General features: G+C 40.9%; 1 protein-coding gene across 5 annotated transcripts in view; it reads left to right on the forward strand.

Moving 5' to 3' along the window:
• Positions 1–7,608, forward strand: part of DHX57 (DExH-box helicase 57) — a 58,823-nt gene extending 51,215 nt beyond the window's left edge. For 3 of the 5 annotated variants that reach the window (XM_065929403.1, XM_065929407.1, XM_065929404.1), the window contains 3 exons: positions 741–875; positions 4,294–4,494; positions 6,129–7,606. In XM_065929403.1, the coding sequence (XP_065785475.1) occupies positions 741–875; positions 4,294–4,494; positions 6,129–6,272 (480 nt within the window). In that variant the 3' untranslated portion in view covers positions 6,273–7,606. Of the gene's footprint in view, positions 1–740; positions 876–4,293; positions 4,495–6,128 lie in introns of all 5 variants that reach the window. The other 2 variants (XM_065929405.1, XM_065929406.1) reach the window with 2 other exon arrangements.
• Positions 7,609–17,314: the final 9,706 nt, after the last annotated feature.

Below are 17,314 nucleotides of genomic sequence, written 5' to 3' on the forward strand. Positions count from 1 at the left end.
ATCATTCGTTTGCCTCCATTTCTATATTATAAAAATCTAATAGAAAACTAAAGTGTTTCTCAAATAGTTATTTCTTTCTTTTTTTTTAGTTATTTCTTAATCATGAGATTACAAGAGATTTTTCCTAGTATATATATATATATTTTATTGAAGTATAGTTGATTAACAGTATTGTGTTTTAGGTGTAGAACAGTGATTCAGTTATATATATTTTTTCAGACTATTTTCCATTATAGGTTATTATAAGATATTGAATATTGTTCCCTGTGTTACGCAGTACTGTTACTTTCTACAGTAAACATGGGGTACGTGTGTGCACATAAGCTTTTCAGTTGTTTCAAGTGAAACAATCTATTCATTCATAGAGTTTATTTTCTTTTTTTTTTACTGTTTTGAAAAATTCATTTGGAAGTACTGGACTGGTATTGGAAGTGTCCGCGGACTCCTGGCCGGTGTTGCCAGCAGGGTCTCCTTCCCCGATACTCAGGGCACACCTGAAACATCGGCGTGGTTTCCCCCCATGTGGCTGGTGTGCAGCACAGTCACCCAGGACTACTGCGCTCATATCCACACTTCTTCATGGTTAGAGGAACAAAGCAAGCATGCTTACACTGCTTTCAGAAGGAAACCAAGAGGGAAGACGCAGCAAAGGCATTCAAACAAGATTGGTTTTGTGTCTGAATATACCCTACAATGGAAATACATATATATATTTTTTCTTATAACTATGTATTGTTTAGGTGAAAAGCCCAGAGGGGAAATTTCAGAAGACCAGTACCGGAGCTGTCAGAATGCAGCCAAAATCAGATGAGTTGAAGTTTGTCACCAAGAACGATGGATACGTACACATTCACCCTTCATCGGTGAACTATCAGGTCAGGATGGCTGGGTAAACTTACAGTCAGCTTCCACATCCACAGATTCAGCCAACACAGATTGTGTAGTACTGTAGTACTAGCTACTGAAAAGATCCGAGTGTAAGTGGATCCACATGGTTCAAAGCCTGTTTGTTCAAGGGTCAGCTGTTTTTACATGTGGCAGGTCCTGGGGTGAGAAACAGTCCCTTAATTCACCCAAACTTTGTTCTATCACTTGCTGTCCTTAGGTGCTGACTTGGGAAAGGTTGAATAAGCACAGATGTGCTAGAAATTGAACTATTAAGCCTGCTTTCAGGTACAAAATTATTTCTTTGCAGAAGTAACTTAAGAGGTTGTGATGTAATCCTGTGCCTCCATCTGTGCCTTAAGAGGCCTTGACCTATACTCTGATCCAGCCTTCTCAGCTCTCACTCTTCCTTCAGCCTCTTGCTGGGCGGCTTCTGCTCCCATCACCCCACTAAATTCATCGTGAATGAAGAAGTCGTGAATAACTTGAAAGTTGTCAAATCTTGGGAACAAATTTCTGGCTTCTCATCATTCTTGACTCATGTGGTATATGACACTGGTGACCTCCCTACCTCTTGACACTATCTTTAATGTTTTTTGCTTCTGAAATATCACTTCTGTCTCTCTGATCATCCCCTTCTAGCTCCTTTACTAGATTCTCCTCCCTTTCTCTGAAATCATGGTTCTGTCCCTGTCCTTATGTTCTTACTGCTGGGCACATAATCTTCCTGAACCACCAGAGCACAGCATCACAGTCCTGACTGCCACCTACATGTTGACACAACTCCAGATGTCTCTCATCCTTGGTTTTTTCTCTGACTTCTTGCTAGAAATCACCATCTGGGTGCCTTTTTGTCACCTCAAACTCAAAAGCTGCAAAACCAAACTCATTATCTCTGAATTCACTCCTCTCTGTTCCCTCTCTTGGTGAAATGGTACCAAATTGGAACCCTGGAGTCACATAAACCCTGCTTCTTTTCTCCTGATGCTAATCTAATTGGTCACCAGGTCCCAACAATTCCACCTTTTTGACATATCTCAGATTTGCCCACTTCTCTTGTCCCTGCTGCCATTTCCTCAGTTCAGACCCCAGACATCTGTCTCTTGCCTGAAGTACTAATCTTACTTCCGGTGCTTGCTCTCTAACCCTTTATACTGCTGCTTCCAGAGTCACCTTTACAAAGCACACCTCTGATCATGTCATTAGTGTTAGTCACTCAGTCATGTCCACCTCTTTGCGGCCTCTTGGACCGCAGGCTCTTAGCCCACCAGGCTCTTCTGTCCATGGAATTCTCCAGGCAAGAATACTGGAGTGGGCTGCCATTCCCTTCTCTAGGGGTGTTTTGGACCCCAGGTCTCCTGCACTGCAGGCAGATTCTTTACCGTCTGAGTCACGAGGGAAGCCCACCTCTACAAAACACACCTTTGTTCATGTCATACCGTTGTTTAAAACTCTTCATCTGTGGAGTCTCTTTGTATGTGGAGTCTACTGTAAACTCTCCTATAACCTTTCACATCGCTCCCCTTCTTAGACCACGTCCCCTTGCCCCAGGTCCCTCTGTCATTCTTTATGCGCCAGGCAACACCAGACCACCGGCAGTATTTCCCGGAGCCATGACACTGTTCTCTGTGCCTGGAGTGGCATTCTCATTCCCCAGCAGGCTCCTTATCCTTCAAGCCCAGTGCTCCTCTCCAAGTTGCTCCTTACTTCTGTTCCACCACTGTATAGTATGTGTTTTTCTACTGTTACATTTATCACATTCTTTTATGGTTTATGGTATGTCTCATTCATAGACTTTTCAAATTCCTGAAGACAGGAATTGAATTTTTTTCATTTCCACATTCTCAATGTCTAGCACAGTGCCTCGCCAGCATGAAGGCATATGTTCAACAAAGCTTCATCTTGATAAAGAGATGGAGGAAAAGAGAATTTAGAGAGTTTGAAGTGTGAGGGCTGGTCAACCCCTGGAACTACTAAATGAAGTATCAACAAAGCATGAAAAACATCTCCTTAAGCTCAGAAGAGTCTGAAGACTAGGAGATCATCTGCCCTGTCCACTGCATGTGTACTTAGCAACCAGGGGCCCAAGTTATCTCCACTCCTCTCCTGAGTTTACCATGACATTTCTACAGTAAATCTAAGTCATCCATGCATCCAATCAGTACCTGTCACCACCTATGTCCCAAGCACTGTGGTAGGCCATGGAGGACAGCAGATGAGCCAGGGAGACAGGGTCTCTGCCCTCAGGGAGCTTACGTTCTAGAGGGGAAGACAGGCAAGAAATAAGTAAACAATCTCAGGTTAATGACAGATGTTAGAAAATAAAACCATAAGATATTGAGAGTGACAGGAGAGGGTTTTTTTTTTTTTTAACTATAGTTGAAATTAACACAGTACTGTAAATAAGGTATATACCTTCAGATTCATTTATGTTATAGGTTACTACATATATTGACTACAGTTCCCTGTGCTATAAAGTAAATCCTTGTTATCTTTTATATACAGTGGTATCTATTAATCTCATATTCCTAATTTAATCCCTCCCCCTCCCAAGAGGAGCTGTTTTATATAGTGTGGTCAGGGAAGAACTCTGAGGAGAAATAATTGGACAGGTCCTAAATGAAGTAAAGGGCAAGTCATGCAGGTATCTAAAAAGAAAACATTCCAAGCCGGGGAAATAAATGCAAAGACCATGAGATGAGAGCACATTTGGTGTGTTCCGGCAAATGCAAGAAGGCAACCAGTGCAAATGAGGGGGAAGGTTAGGGGTGGCGGTGACAGAAGAGTTGGGATAAGCAGGCAGGGATCAGGTCGTGTAGGACCCTGTAGTCCACAGTAAAGATCTAAGATTTTATCCTTGAGAAATCTCTGGAGGGTTTTGAGCCCTAACTGGTTTTTAAAAGGTCACTGTGGCTACCGTATGGAAAAGAAACTGTGAGGATGCAAAGGGCAAGTACATAGGAAGCCACTGCAGTGGCCTGTATGAGATGATGGTTTGTACGAGGTGGTGACTGTAGAAATGGAGGGACTATGTCAGTTCATTGTGTATTTTGAAAATAGAACCATCAGGACTTAGTGATGATAGAGCTAGAGTGAGGGAGAGAAAGCAATCAAGGATGCTTCTAAATTTGGGGCTTGAGCAACTGGGTGAATGGCAGTCTCACTCACTGTGATAGTGAACCCGACAAGCATGGGAAAATGGAGAGCTCCCTTGAACATAAGCAGTCCAAGATGCTTGTTAGCTGTCCAGGTGCAGACATCCAGTAAGCAGCTGCGAGTACAAGGCTAGAGCTGAGGGAAGGTGCAGGCTGGCGGTCATCTGGGGGGTCACTGGACAGGTGACAGGTAAATCCCCGGGGCTGGTGGGCTTCTGCGTATGTCGCCAGTGACATCACTGTCATGTTCCAGGTCAGACACTTTGACAGTCCCTACCTGGTGTACCACGAGAAGATCAAAACGAGTCGCGTGTTCATCCGAGACTGCACCATGGTGTCTGTGTACCCACTGGTCTTGTTTGGAGGAGGCCAGGTGAATGTGCAGCTCCAAAAGGGAGAGTTTGTTGTTTCCTTGGATGATGGTTGGATCCGCTTTGCAGCCGCTTCCCATCAGGTAAGGGATGGGGCTCTGATAACATGGAGTACAGGGCATTCATTCAGAGAACAAGGACAACAGGGCTGAGTTAGAGTGAATGACGCGTGTGCAGGGGACACTGAGCAAGACTGAGGCTGAAGTAAGGCCAGGGTGGAGCTGTGGTAAGAGCTGAAGAAGTGCACTGGGAGGGAAAGCCCAGGACAGTGGTGTGAAAGGACAGAAGCCGTGAGTGAGGTGTTGGAGCCTTCTGTAATAGAAATATAGATTCAAAGAAAACACAGATGAGCAGAAGTAAGTAAAAATTACCCTGATTCCACAGCCAACATTAAAAAAAAAAAAAAAAAGATAATGGGTCTAAATGTCTTTATTCTCAGGTCTCAAATTAGTATATGGAGTCTCGAGAAAAATTTAAGGGAGAGTATATTCAAGAAAAAATTTTAACATTTGCATCCGTTGGAAATCTTCTAATCTATTGCAGGGGGCAGGAATACCAATTCAAACGTTACAGTGAAATACACCAATGAATTCCCTTTAAAGTCTAAAGCAGCACTGTCTAGGAAAAATATATGTGCACATACCTAGTAATTTTTCTAGTAGCCACATTTAAAAAAGTAAATAGGTGAAATTAATTTTAATGTATTTTATATAGCATAATTTTAATATTTTATATAGCATAAAACATTAAAAAGTTTTCATTATATCATGTAATCAATATAAAAAATTGAGATTTTTATATCCTTTTTCATACTAAGTCTTCAAAATCTGGTATGTATTTTATAATCACAGTACATCTCAGTTTAGACCAGGCACATTTCATGTGCAGTGAGATTAGCCACATGGGACAGTACAGGTCAGGAGGGCCAGGCAGGGTTGGTTTGATTCAACTGTTTAACGACAAAAGCCTGGCTGGCCCCTGGTATAGGATGGCTGTAGCTCCTGCCTCATGTCCATGCAGCACATACTGCCCAAAGTGGAGACGGAATGCTGCTTTCCTGAAAGCACACCTCTTCTTCTAAACCGGTACCTGTCACTGAAGAATGTCATGGCCTCTAAGGCCTGAATCCCCTGAACCGTTCACTCTGGTGCATGGCATGAGCCTATGTGATTAGATCAGAGTGTCTACTCCAGGGCCGCCACACAGTGGAGGAGGAGCCAGACAGATGTTGGTAAGACGCCCACAGGGGCACTGCATCAGCACAAGCAGTGTGGTGCTGTCTCCCACCCCACCTCCTCACCAACCAATGCATAAAAATTCCAAAGTTAAAGAGATTTTTTGGTTTAATGTCCACCATTTTTAATTCTCCATTTTCCTGCTTCTCCTCTCGGAGCTAACTGTAAAAGCTGACCAAGCTTTAACATGCAGAACACTGCATAAAAGCCATTTTTGGATTTAATCTTTTCTTTAAGTGAGATGTGACAGAGGAGCCTTTTTATAATGGTCCCCAGTTAGTACACTACAGAGCTGTATGTTCCTATAATTGCATCAAGAAACTTTAAAAGCACTTTTAGAGGGAAAAAAAGTGTTTCTTTCTCCCCCCATGGAATTAATAGCAGAGACCTAGAACAATGATCATCACAACTGGAGAATTTGCTTTAACCACACTTCCTCCCCAGTGGTCCAAGCACTGCTTACATCGCGACTTTCATTTTAGGTGGCTGAATTAGTAAAGGAACTTCGTTGTGAACTTGACCAGCTCCTCCAGGATAAGATAAAAAACCCAAGCATAGATCTGTGCACCTGTCCTCGAGGGTCACGGATCATCAGCATGATTGTGAAACTTGTCACCACACAGTAAAGACCTGTCACGGCGAGTGCGCACTCCTTGCCTGCTTGCTCAGCTGGGAGCTGATACCAGCACTTCTACATCCAGCTGCAGCGCATGGGGGCTGCCCTGGGGAAGGAGCCCAGGACAGGCTCTGCTGAGTGAGCCGCGGCCACGCACACCTTTGGGGCCATTTTCCAGACTGAGTATTGCTAACCAAGCAGCGGGCACTCCTGGCACAGTTGGGAGTGTCGATGCGAGACAGCTTAAAAACCAACCTGCCTGTTTTTTTTCTCTCTGACTACCCTGGAATGAAGGAAATGCATCTGATAACACAAAAGTGAACGTTTAATACAGTTGTTTTAATCTCTGTTTTTTTCCTGCTTTTTATTAGAGTGAGATAAGGGGGCATGAGGAGAAATACCAGTTGTTTTTTTCTGTCATAAAAGCTCAACTGAGAGAAATCAGAACAGAGAAGGGAAAAAATCATGTGAGCAAGAAAAATTAGAACTTCATTTTCAGCCATAGGTCATTATGTAAACTTCATTTGTGAGGGATTTATTTTTACTCATTAAAATTCAGCTTAAAAAAAGTTGAGTTCTTATTTGTTATTAAAATGTGAGCTGGTTTTATCAGTAACACTCTTATTCTTAAAAACAGAACAACCTGGGTGTTTTCATTCTCTTTTGGGTTTTCCATTTATGAGTCTTACTCTGTCTTTTGAACTCACTTGGATCTAAGGGCCACATTTCACATTATCGGAATGGTATTCTCAGAACATAGTTGGCATAGTTCAGGTTCATGGAGAAAGTTGCCTTGCTAGTGTCAAATTTACAGCCATAAAAATACCTTCTATGAGAGTGCTTATTTTCAGTCACCACTTAGGTTAATGCGGCACTCGCATTTTGAAAAAAATATGAATACATTTACCTTGGCTAGATAGTTTTCAGTGTCCAAGAAGAATTCCAGAAAAATGAGTGGAAGACGTATTCTTGCATGTGTAGCCCTCAGGTAGACAGTTACTACAGGTTTCCCGCTACAGACAGAATTCACACTAACTCAACAAAAGCACCTCAGTGAAGGATGTTCACCTTTCAAGCTATTATTTTAAGTTTGCAGGAAACCTCCTAGACTGTCCAAATGGTCACATATATCAGTGGTCCCCAACCTTTTTGGCACTAGGGACCAGTTTGATGGAAGACAACTTTTCCATGGACTTGAGTGGGGGGAATGGTTTGGGGATGATTCAAGCATATCAGCCCCACCTTAGATCATCAGGCATTAAATCCCGGAGGTTGGGGGCCCCTGGCATATATGATATCACTTATGTATAATCTAAAAAAAAAAGTGATTCAAACTTATTTACAAAACAGAAATAGACTCACAGGCATAGAAAACTTATGGTTATCAAAGGGTATAGCAGGGTGGGAGGTAGAGAGGTGGGAAAGAAATTAAGATTTTGGGATTAACATGTACATACTGCTATGTATAAAATAGGTTAACAAGGACCTGCTGTACGGCACAGGGAACTATATTCAATATCTTGTAATAAAAAGAATGAAGAAGTATATTCAATATATGTATAACTGAATCACTTTGCTGTACATTTGAAACAATAAATTAACTATATCAATCAAAAAAAAAACAAGAACATAAATCCTATTGATCTCTAGATATGCCAGACTGAAAAAGTTTGGAAAGCCTTGACTGAAGGCATTCATAAGAAAATCCTAACCTCAAACTAAATTTCTTAAGCTCATTATTACAATTTTGAAATAAGAAATGAAATTGGATTCTTTGTGATTCAAGTCAGAATGCAGTAGTATCTCAAGGTGAAACTGGATTTCCAAGCACTAATAAGATGGTCAGCTTTTAATGTTAATTTTATGGAGAAGTCTGTAAATGATTTCTCAAATATTCATTTTACAGGAATCTCGTTTGGGAACAATATTAAATGAAATTCTCACTACAAAATTAGGCCACACTGCTGTTTTGTCCAACATGGAAATAGCTCAACACTTAGGGATGTGGTCAGGTTGATAAAACATTAGCTTTGTCTTCCTTTTGGAGTTCCGTATCTGAATGTTACAACTCAAACTCCCTGACAAGTAATGAACTTTAGTCTTTATCCTCCCCATTCTGTTATCTGAGCAGTTTCCTATATCAAAGCATGCAGACTGTGGATCTGTAGACATGAAAATTTCTCTGTTTCTAGGCAGTGGTGTGTAAAGGTCCCTGAGAGGTTGTCATAGAATAAGACCTTGTGAAAGTGACTTATAGGCTGGGGTCTGGGGCTCTTTGCTGTAGTGCTTGTACCTAGGCAAACGTCTCCTGGAGCAACAAAGTAACAACAACAACAACAACAAAATATATATATATATGTAAGGGACTAAAAATAACTACATAAATGGACATTGGGGCAACTTATGAACAAGATACAAAAAGAGCAAAAACCCACACAGCACTGCCAAGGGTGTGGGCAGACCACCTACGCCATCCCTCTGGCCTAATCCCTGCATCCACCCCTGCCCTCACCCTGTTTAAGGAGCCGGCTCACCCCTCCTCAGGGAGTGAGCAAGGGAACCTGCTTGTTTCTGTTCCCTCCTGCTGCAGTAGGAGCCCCCAAAAGCCTTGCCCAAGTTTGGCCTCTTGTCAACTTCCACTGATTAAGGAGGCCAAGAACCCTAGTCAGTAACAAAAGTACTTTGTAAAATTAAAATACAGCAAATGTAAGCCAAGTTAGGACTGAGGGTGTGGTTTTCAGATGCAGCCCAGGCTGGCTCTGAGGGGACAGCACTCTGCTGTGGTCTCAGTTGCTGGACGAGAGCTCCTGAGTTTGGGCTTCACACTCTGAGGGTGTCTTATAGGGGTCACTCACTTATAGCGGTCACTACATAAATAATGGATTCCTGGGGGTTCCCAGGGACGGGAGACTATGGTCATACTGCCATTATTATGCTTGAACAAGCCTAGGCAGAGGCTGTCTCTTTCCTCCTAAATCATGCTAGAATTAAGCATAATTCCTAGGGTTTATTTCCCCCCAAATGCAGGGAGGTATTTGCTTAATATGTACAAGGTGAGCTATATTGTTTTCAGAAATTAGAGCTTGATTGTGAATCTGTGTCAGTCAATATTCGAGTGCCACGGTACAGAGTGCCTTAAACAATGAGTACAATTTTTTATCACTGCAGTAGTTTCAGATCCTTCTAGAGTGACAGGCTTCTTCCATGTCTAAAACTGCAATGACAGTGTGAACAGTTAACCACAATGGGTCATTAACATGGAGAAACTTTTTCTTGCCATTTCTAAGTTACCACCCAAAAGATTTATCAAAAGACTGATCTTAAATATGACTTGCAGCCAATCATTGATCCTTAAGGTGCTTTAAAATCTCTGTTTTCATAATTTGTTGCACCAAAGAGCAGAATCAATGTTTCATAAATACACAGGACAGCAGCCCAAATGTGAACTTTTTCCCAGTTTGGCCTCTTTGCCCCATTCATGCCCGACTTGAGCCACCCAGCTCTACTCCCAAATCAGTTCTAACCAGCTGCTTGGTAAACAAGCCAGAAAACAGTGCCCCAGTGAGATGGCTGGGAAGAGGATGCCTTGGAATGGACTGGGTTTTTTCACCTCTATTTCAGTGTTTTAGGAGAGAAACAAATGACAGCAAAAGCCAGCATAAGAGGGGTTTGTTTGGAAAAGCAACTACTCAGGGGTGGCTTTGGAAATTCAGCCCAATCCCATAACTACCAATAATGAGAAGCAGTATTTAGGATGATGACCCTGACATGTTACAATATTGCTTAAAATGGTAAAGTATACAATAATTTAACATTTTCAACAGAAGCATTTCAAAATAGCGAAGTTTTTAAGAATTATTCCTTATGTAGAAAATGAAGTTACTGCTGCCTCCCTCCAACCTAGCTTTTACCAAAAATGACCTGAAGGAGTTAATTTTTCTTTTATGTTCAGTGATTTTAATCAAGAGACTATCCTTGGCTGTTTCTTCTACAACAATTAAAAGACAAGCTAACTTAACCAAAAAGACTCATTTACTTTATGAGATTCTGCTTTTAATAAGTTTTGTCTCATTCCATTCTTGGGTTTCAAATGTGTAATTGAAAGGTTAACAGGAAAAAAAAACAAGGTTAACAGATACTTCTCTTTGTTTGTCTGAACTTTATTTGTCCAGAGAGATTAATTATAACAAATATATGTACAAAAACGAAAGAAGTTTCCTCATGGAAGAAAATGTAGTTTTTATTTTAAAATCTGTGGTTCTCAACTTGGGGCAATTTTGCTCACCAGGGGACACCTGGCAATATTTGGAGATGTCACATATGAAGGGGGAAAGAGTATCCTTGGCAACTAGTGGTTAGAATATCCACTAAATATCCTACATGCACAGGACACCTGAACCAAAAAAAAAAAAAAAAAAAAAAAATCACCCATTCAAATTGCCAGTGCCAAGGTAAAGAAAACCATTCTAAACGAAATGAGATAGGTAACTGCTTATAAAGTCTTATTAGTTATTAGTCAGAAAGTATGCCCATAGTTGTCTTTAAAAATGTAAATATACTTGGACTAACCGAAAGCAAAATCTCTGCCAAATCAACTCTAATAAACATGCACTATGTGACTAGGAGCTTAAGAGTATATATCATTTTATTAAAAATACATAGTACTTGAGAAATTGAGGTAAATGTATGTAAGAATGGCAAAGTCATGCACAGATAAGCAGGGTACTTTTCCTTTAAAAAGATGTTCTACCATAAAAAAATTTTTTAAGTCATTTATTTTGAAAATGTGAAAAGTCAAGACATGCTTTTTGAAAATGTTATAGTTAATATAATTGTATGTGATACTAACACTGCTAACACTTTCCACTGCAAAAGTTAAGTTTTCATACTTAGGTCCATATTAAGGTGTTTAAAACATGAACACATGCACCCTTATCTTTCTGAACAGAGTCCAATCTAGTAGACTTTGGCCAATAAGCTAGAACACAAATTGGGTTAATAAAAGGGGGGGTGGGGGGTGGGTGGGAGTATACAGCACTACAGGTGTGTGATTGTAAAATGTTTAAATCTAACATGAAGCCTAACCAGAACTATAATTTCTATGTTCAGTAATCCTCCTCCCATAGTTTGAGCCAGAAAAAAAAAAAAAAATCAGTTTTGTCTTAGGACTTGATTATTATTAGTAAGATGACCAGACAATGTCAAAAATGTGTTGTGTACTTTAAAAGACAGAGGCTGTGCGATACCATGGGCACCGAGGGACTACCCATGTGAGGGAACTAATCCACTAATTACAGACCCAGCATAAAACAACTTGTAATTATAGACATTTCTCTTAATGCCACTCTTCTGTCTCTGAAATTCACCTGTGCTCTTTCCCATTTAAGCTCCAGCTGTCCCCATTATTTCTAGCCCATAAACCTTTATACCATCCTTTTCTACAGTAAGCATGGCTAAGACTGGATTAATCGAAGCATGCAATCTGATTAGTTAACAAGAAGGCCGATTGTCCACTTTATAACTAACGTGCTACACGGCTAATTTGAAACCCATACTGGGGTTACAGAAATTCCTCTCACATTTATACTCATAATTTCAATATAACCAATTTATTTTAATCACGTACTATGGAATGTAAAATGGCGCAGTCGTGTTGGAAAATACTGTGACAGTTTCCTAAAATGTTAGTTGTCATGTAACCCAGCAACTCCACTCCTAGGTATTTCACCCAAGAAATATGAAAGTATGTGCCCACACACAGACTTGCCACAAATGTTCACAGCAACATTATTCATAATTGCCCAAAACTGGAAACAATCCAAATATCCAATAAGCAAAATATAAGTATATTCACAATGGAATATTATTCAGTAATAAAAAGAAGCCACTGATACAATATGGAGGTCAAATTCAAGATTTAGGGGAATATTTTAATAAGTTGTGGTTCATCAACACATAGATATAGTCTTAAATATTATACAAGTGAGTAAAGTTATTTTTAAAAAATGTTTTATTTGGCTACTCCAAGTCTTAAGTTGTGGCATGCAGGATCTAGTTCTCTAACCAGAGTAAATTTAAATGGAGTCAGTCAGATACAGACTATATGTTATATGATTCCATTTAAAGGAAATATACCCCCAAAAATCAAATCTATAGATACAGAAAGTAGATTAGTGATTGCCTGGGGTGGAGGGTGTGAATAGGAATCTACTGCAAATGAGACAGAGGGTCTTGCGGTGACAATGGAAATGTTTAAAAAATTAGATTGTGATGACAGCTGCACAACTCTGTAAATTTACCAAAATAAAAAAAAGAAACTAAATTATGCCTTGAGGTGGATGAATTTTATATGTTAATATCTCAGTGAAGCTTTTAGAAATATGTATGAAGATGCCTTTGATTACAAAAGAGAAAAAGTGACTTTACAGTGGAAAAATCTGACAGACACCACCTAACCAAGTAATCACAGTTAACATCACAAACATGGGCCAAATCAGCAGAGTATCCCTCCTGATGCACTGAGAAGAATACACTGTCACCTCCAGGGCCTTCCTGTCCCAAAAATGCACACAGATATGGATTGCTGGGAAACAGACAAACCCAAATTGAGGGATATTGCACAAAATAACTGGCCAATATTCAAAAATGTCAATGTCATGAGAGTCAAAGAAAGATTGAGGAATTACTCCAGAGTAAAGGAAACTAAAGGGCATGATCCAAATAAAAAGTCTTTTTTTGATATAGTGAACATTGAGCAATAGGCAAAATCTAGATAATGTCTGTATTAAATTATACTACTGTATGAATATTAGTTTTGATAACTGTACCATGGTTAATAAAATGTTCTCACATTTCCATTGTATCCACAGTTTTAACAGCTCAAGAAGAACATGAACACATGCATAGAAAATGCAAATGTGGTCAGATGTTAACATTTGCTGGATAAAGGATATAGGACAGTTCTTTGTCCTGTTCTTGCATATTTTCTGTAACTCTAAAATTATGTCAAAATAAGTTAGAACCAATGCATGTACAATTAACAGTTGCTTATTAACATATTAATATACAGCCATGTGAGTAAAAATAAACACAAAGTTATGATAAGGAGAATATGGGAGGAAATAACTTTTTGAAAATGAAGATTTAAAGAAAAAAAATTAAGGTATGATTCAAAGAGTACCCATACTGGAAACACATAGAGAAATGTTAATAAACACAAAGTAAAGCAACTGTAAAACACCATCTTATGTTCAGTCATAAAAATTAAATAAGATACTAATAGTCTAAGGGTGTAATGAAATGTGTATACACATTATTGTTCTTGTTGATGTCAAGTAGCACAGACTATTTAAGCAGCATTGTACTTTCATTTCTAAGCACTAGTTTTGGAGGGTTTTTTTTTAGCATCTGGCTGCACCCGGTCTTAGTTATGGCACACGGGATCTAGTTCCCTCACCAGGGATCGAACCTGTGCCCCCTGCACTGGAGGCGCAGACCAACAGAGAAGCACTGCACCACCAGAAGTTCCCTCTAAGCACTAGCTGTTGATAACAGCAGTGAAGACATATGAAGACATTCTTTGCACCATAAACTATGATAGCAAAAAGAACAAATGTCAAAAGAAAATGTTTAGTAGGTTTTAGTCCATCAACACAGTACAAAGTTGTCTTTAAATCATGAAAGCTACAGAAACAAAAAATATATACATTGTATGCAAAAGTAAAAAAGCATGTCTGATAACAGTATAATTTTTAATAAAGAAATCCTTTAATGTCTGAAAAACAAAAACCAGTGGCGTAACAATGAAGGCAGGACAAGCTGGAGGTGATGGATATGTTTATGGCACAGACTGTGGTGATGGTTTCGTGGCTGTATGCTTATCTCTGACTCATCAAGCTGTATACATTAAATATGTCATTTTTTGTATGTTATTCCTTCGTCAAAGTAGTTTTTTTTTAACCAGTTTTATTTGGCAGTGAATGCAGTTAAACATGTGTAATTATAGTCCTTCACTGCTCTGATTTCTCCCCAAATTTATAGTAATCATTAGCTTTGACTCTAGCATTCTAGAATCTACTCCAAGAGGCATCATAAAACTTCTAGTTCTCAAAACAATTGTGAATGTTTTAAATTTCATTCATTTTATTGAAAACAATTCATGGGGGTGTATTTCAGCTATAACATTTAGGAGAGATTTAGGAAATCAAGTGAACAATGGATAGCAAGATACAGGTCAGAGGTTTGTATACAAGATCTTGATAGCAAGATACAGAGGAAAGTTTGCTCCAAGAGAACCTTTTGTTGTGAAAAATATTCTTGACACCAGTTGTGTTCAAAGACTGCCGTGGAGCAGGCTTTGGGGAGGATCTCCCTCCGGGAATCTGGAACCAGGAGAGGGATGAGAAACAGGCGGGTTAAACTCTCAGGGGAAATTTGAGCTGAAGAACTGACTGGCCCAACTCCCTAAGCAGGGAGGTTTCCATGGCAGGGCCAAATCCTCAGGTTTGGCTCAGAAGGGCAATTTTCAAACAAATCAGAGGACTCAGCTGCCAAGAAAGTCTGCCCCCAGCTCATTAATCTGACAGCAAATAAGTCTACCAACACCAGTGCACCTGCCCCTGGGCCAAGGTTCACTCCTGACCAACACTGTGGATAATTTCCTACATGTCTTTTTTCAAAACCTCCCTCATTTTGTCAGAATCCTTTCAACTTGTTCTTATTCCCCTTCCCCTATCTGATGTCCAAAGACATCTGAGGGTTTGAAGGGGAAAGGCTATGTGATAAATTTCACTTTTAGGATTCTGGAACTCCACAGTTGTGAGGGAAGGCCTTTCTGTTCCCCCAGGCTACTAAACTGCTTTTGCAAGGGTAATCTAATCTGGGACAGGTAGCTACCATTATCTGGGAGTTTGTTACAAATGCAAGCTCCTGGCCCCCTACCAGGTCAGAATGACTGCTGGGTCCTACTCCCAGCTGTGTTAGCAAGCCCTCCAGCTGATTCTGATGCTTGCAAAAGTACAAAAAGCACTCGGTTACATCCTGTTAATATTAGACAATTATGCAGGAAAGTAACTTAGCTATGTTATCAAAGTGCTTTCAAAGACCCCCTAAAACCCAAGTAGTTTAAAGTATTTCTCCCAAAAGGCACAAGATTCCTTTTGTATGGATGGGACATAAGCCCTCCCTGACCCCTGGTAGACCATGCTAGTTCAAGGCTCTCCTGAGGCAAGTTTTTCTGTAAACGGCCATATTTTTCTGTAAATACAATCCATATCATTTCTGTCAATACTCAATTCTGCCACTGTGTTTCAACAACAGCCACAGACAATACACAAAGTGGTGGGTATGGCTGTGCTCCAATAAAACTTTAATAAACAGAAGCAGCAGGCTAGATTCTGCCGAGGGCCTGAAGTGTGCTAACCCATCCTTGGGTTCTAGCCTGATGCGGGAACCCTGGAGTCACTGCAGACATTCCCCTGGAAAGTCCCAGTTGGGCTGCATCTACAGGCCTGCAAGCCTTTCAGGTGCCAAGTCAGTCCAGAGGGGGAGACCAGAAACAGTGACATAGATATCAATGGTTTAATAGATGGGGGAGCTTACACACCTGAAGAGAAGTCCTGGAGCAACAACCCATCACGTGGCAGACAAAAAAGGTGGCGAGCAGGACACGGTGGTGGCAGCAGTCTTCGCTGGGGGCGGGTGGCGGGGGGGGGGGGGCAGGAAAGACTACCTGTTAAAAGGTGGTTGGAGACTACCTTTTACAGGGGGAATTGACATCACACTGGCTCAGTTACCAGGGAAACCAGCAGCTGAGACCCATCCCTTACAGCCCCTCAGGTTAACAACCATCATGAGGGCAGATGTTTCCCTTTAATAAACTAGCAGGTGGAGCCATTCTAGCCCAAGGATTAGAACACTCACTGGCTGGGGCAAGGGCGAGCACATTTGTTCCAACACAGTGTAGGTGCAGCTGGGACTCATCAAGCAGAGGATGTACAGACAGCAAAAGAGCAGCCATCCCGAGTGACCTGGCCATACACTTCACAAGCCTTACCCTCTGAAGTCTGCCCCTCTTATGTGATTTTCCTGGGGTCAGGTATGTAGAGGTGCACTGCCACCCAATAAAACAAGTGCAATACAGACAACAGCAGCTGAAGAGTATCAAAAGTGTAAGACATGGGTAAATTTGGAGCCAGGCACTTACTGGGTCCATTTTTCATGGAAGTCCCAAGGAAGACATCTTCCTGTAGACCCAGCAATCAAACTCTTTTCACAAAGAGGCCACTGATACCTCCCAATCTGTGAGCAGCTCCGTCCGCTCAGACTAGTGTGAAATGCAAGATGTTTAAAAGGCACGATACAGGGGAGATCGCGACCATTAGCCAAACCTACCCTCATCCCACCCAGCTACCCTGTCCCCACAAACTGTGCCAAATACAGGCAAGGTGGTAGAATAGATTTTAAGATTAATATAATAAATGGTGCCTTCCTCCAGTAAGGGCCTGAGACCTTAGTGGTCTCAGGTGGGGCAGGTATAAGACAGGTGAAATCTGTCCTTTCTAATCCTATTCCCCACAGGGGACTTACCCAAACCACAGGGGACTTACCTGCCAATTCCAGAGCCATTTCTTTTATAATACATTCCTGAGGGCAGAAATTGTGGCAAGGGCAAAAGTGAGTTTTTCTCCTAACCGGTAGTCGACAACGGTCCCTTTGGGGGTAAACAGTTGAACTTGGATGATGCTGACCAGTTACCTCTGGGTTAACATGGCATAAGCACTGGGACAATTATTCCTGGGATGCTGAGTTACAGTTCCTAGGCTGGAGTTAGCCTCCTGGGCCCACAGGTAGAGAAATTTCCTATCTTGGTTGTTGAAGTAATCCACTCATCCTTTCAACTAACCTGGCCACAGTAGGGTCATAGGGTGGGTAGAAATGCCAGGGTGTCATCTTCACTGGCCCATATCTGAACTTTATGGCCAGTGAAGTGGATTCCTTGGCCACTATTATGTCCACAGGGGTGCTGTATGTCATCCACAGCTGTTCTAGATC

The sequence above is a fragment of the Muntiacus reevesi genome, chromosome 3 (genome assembly GCF_963930625.1).
Source record: "Muntiacus reevesi chromosome 3, mMunRee1.1, whole genome shotgun sequence".
Lineage (NCBI taxonomy): Eukaryota > Metazoa > Chordata > Mammalia > Artiodactyla > Cervidae > Muntiacus > Muntiacus reevesi.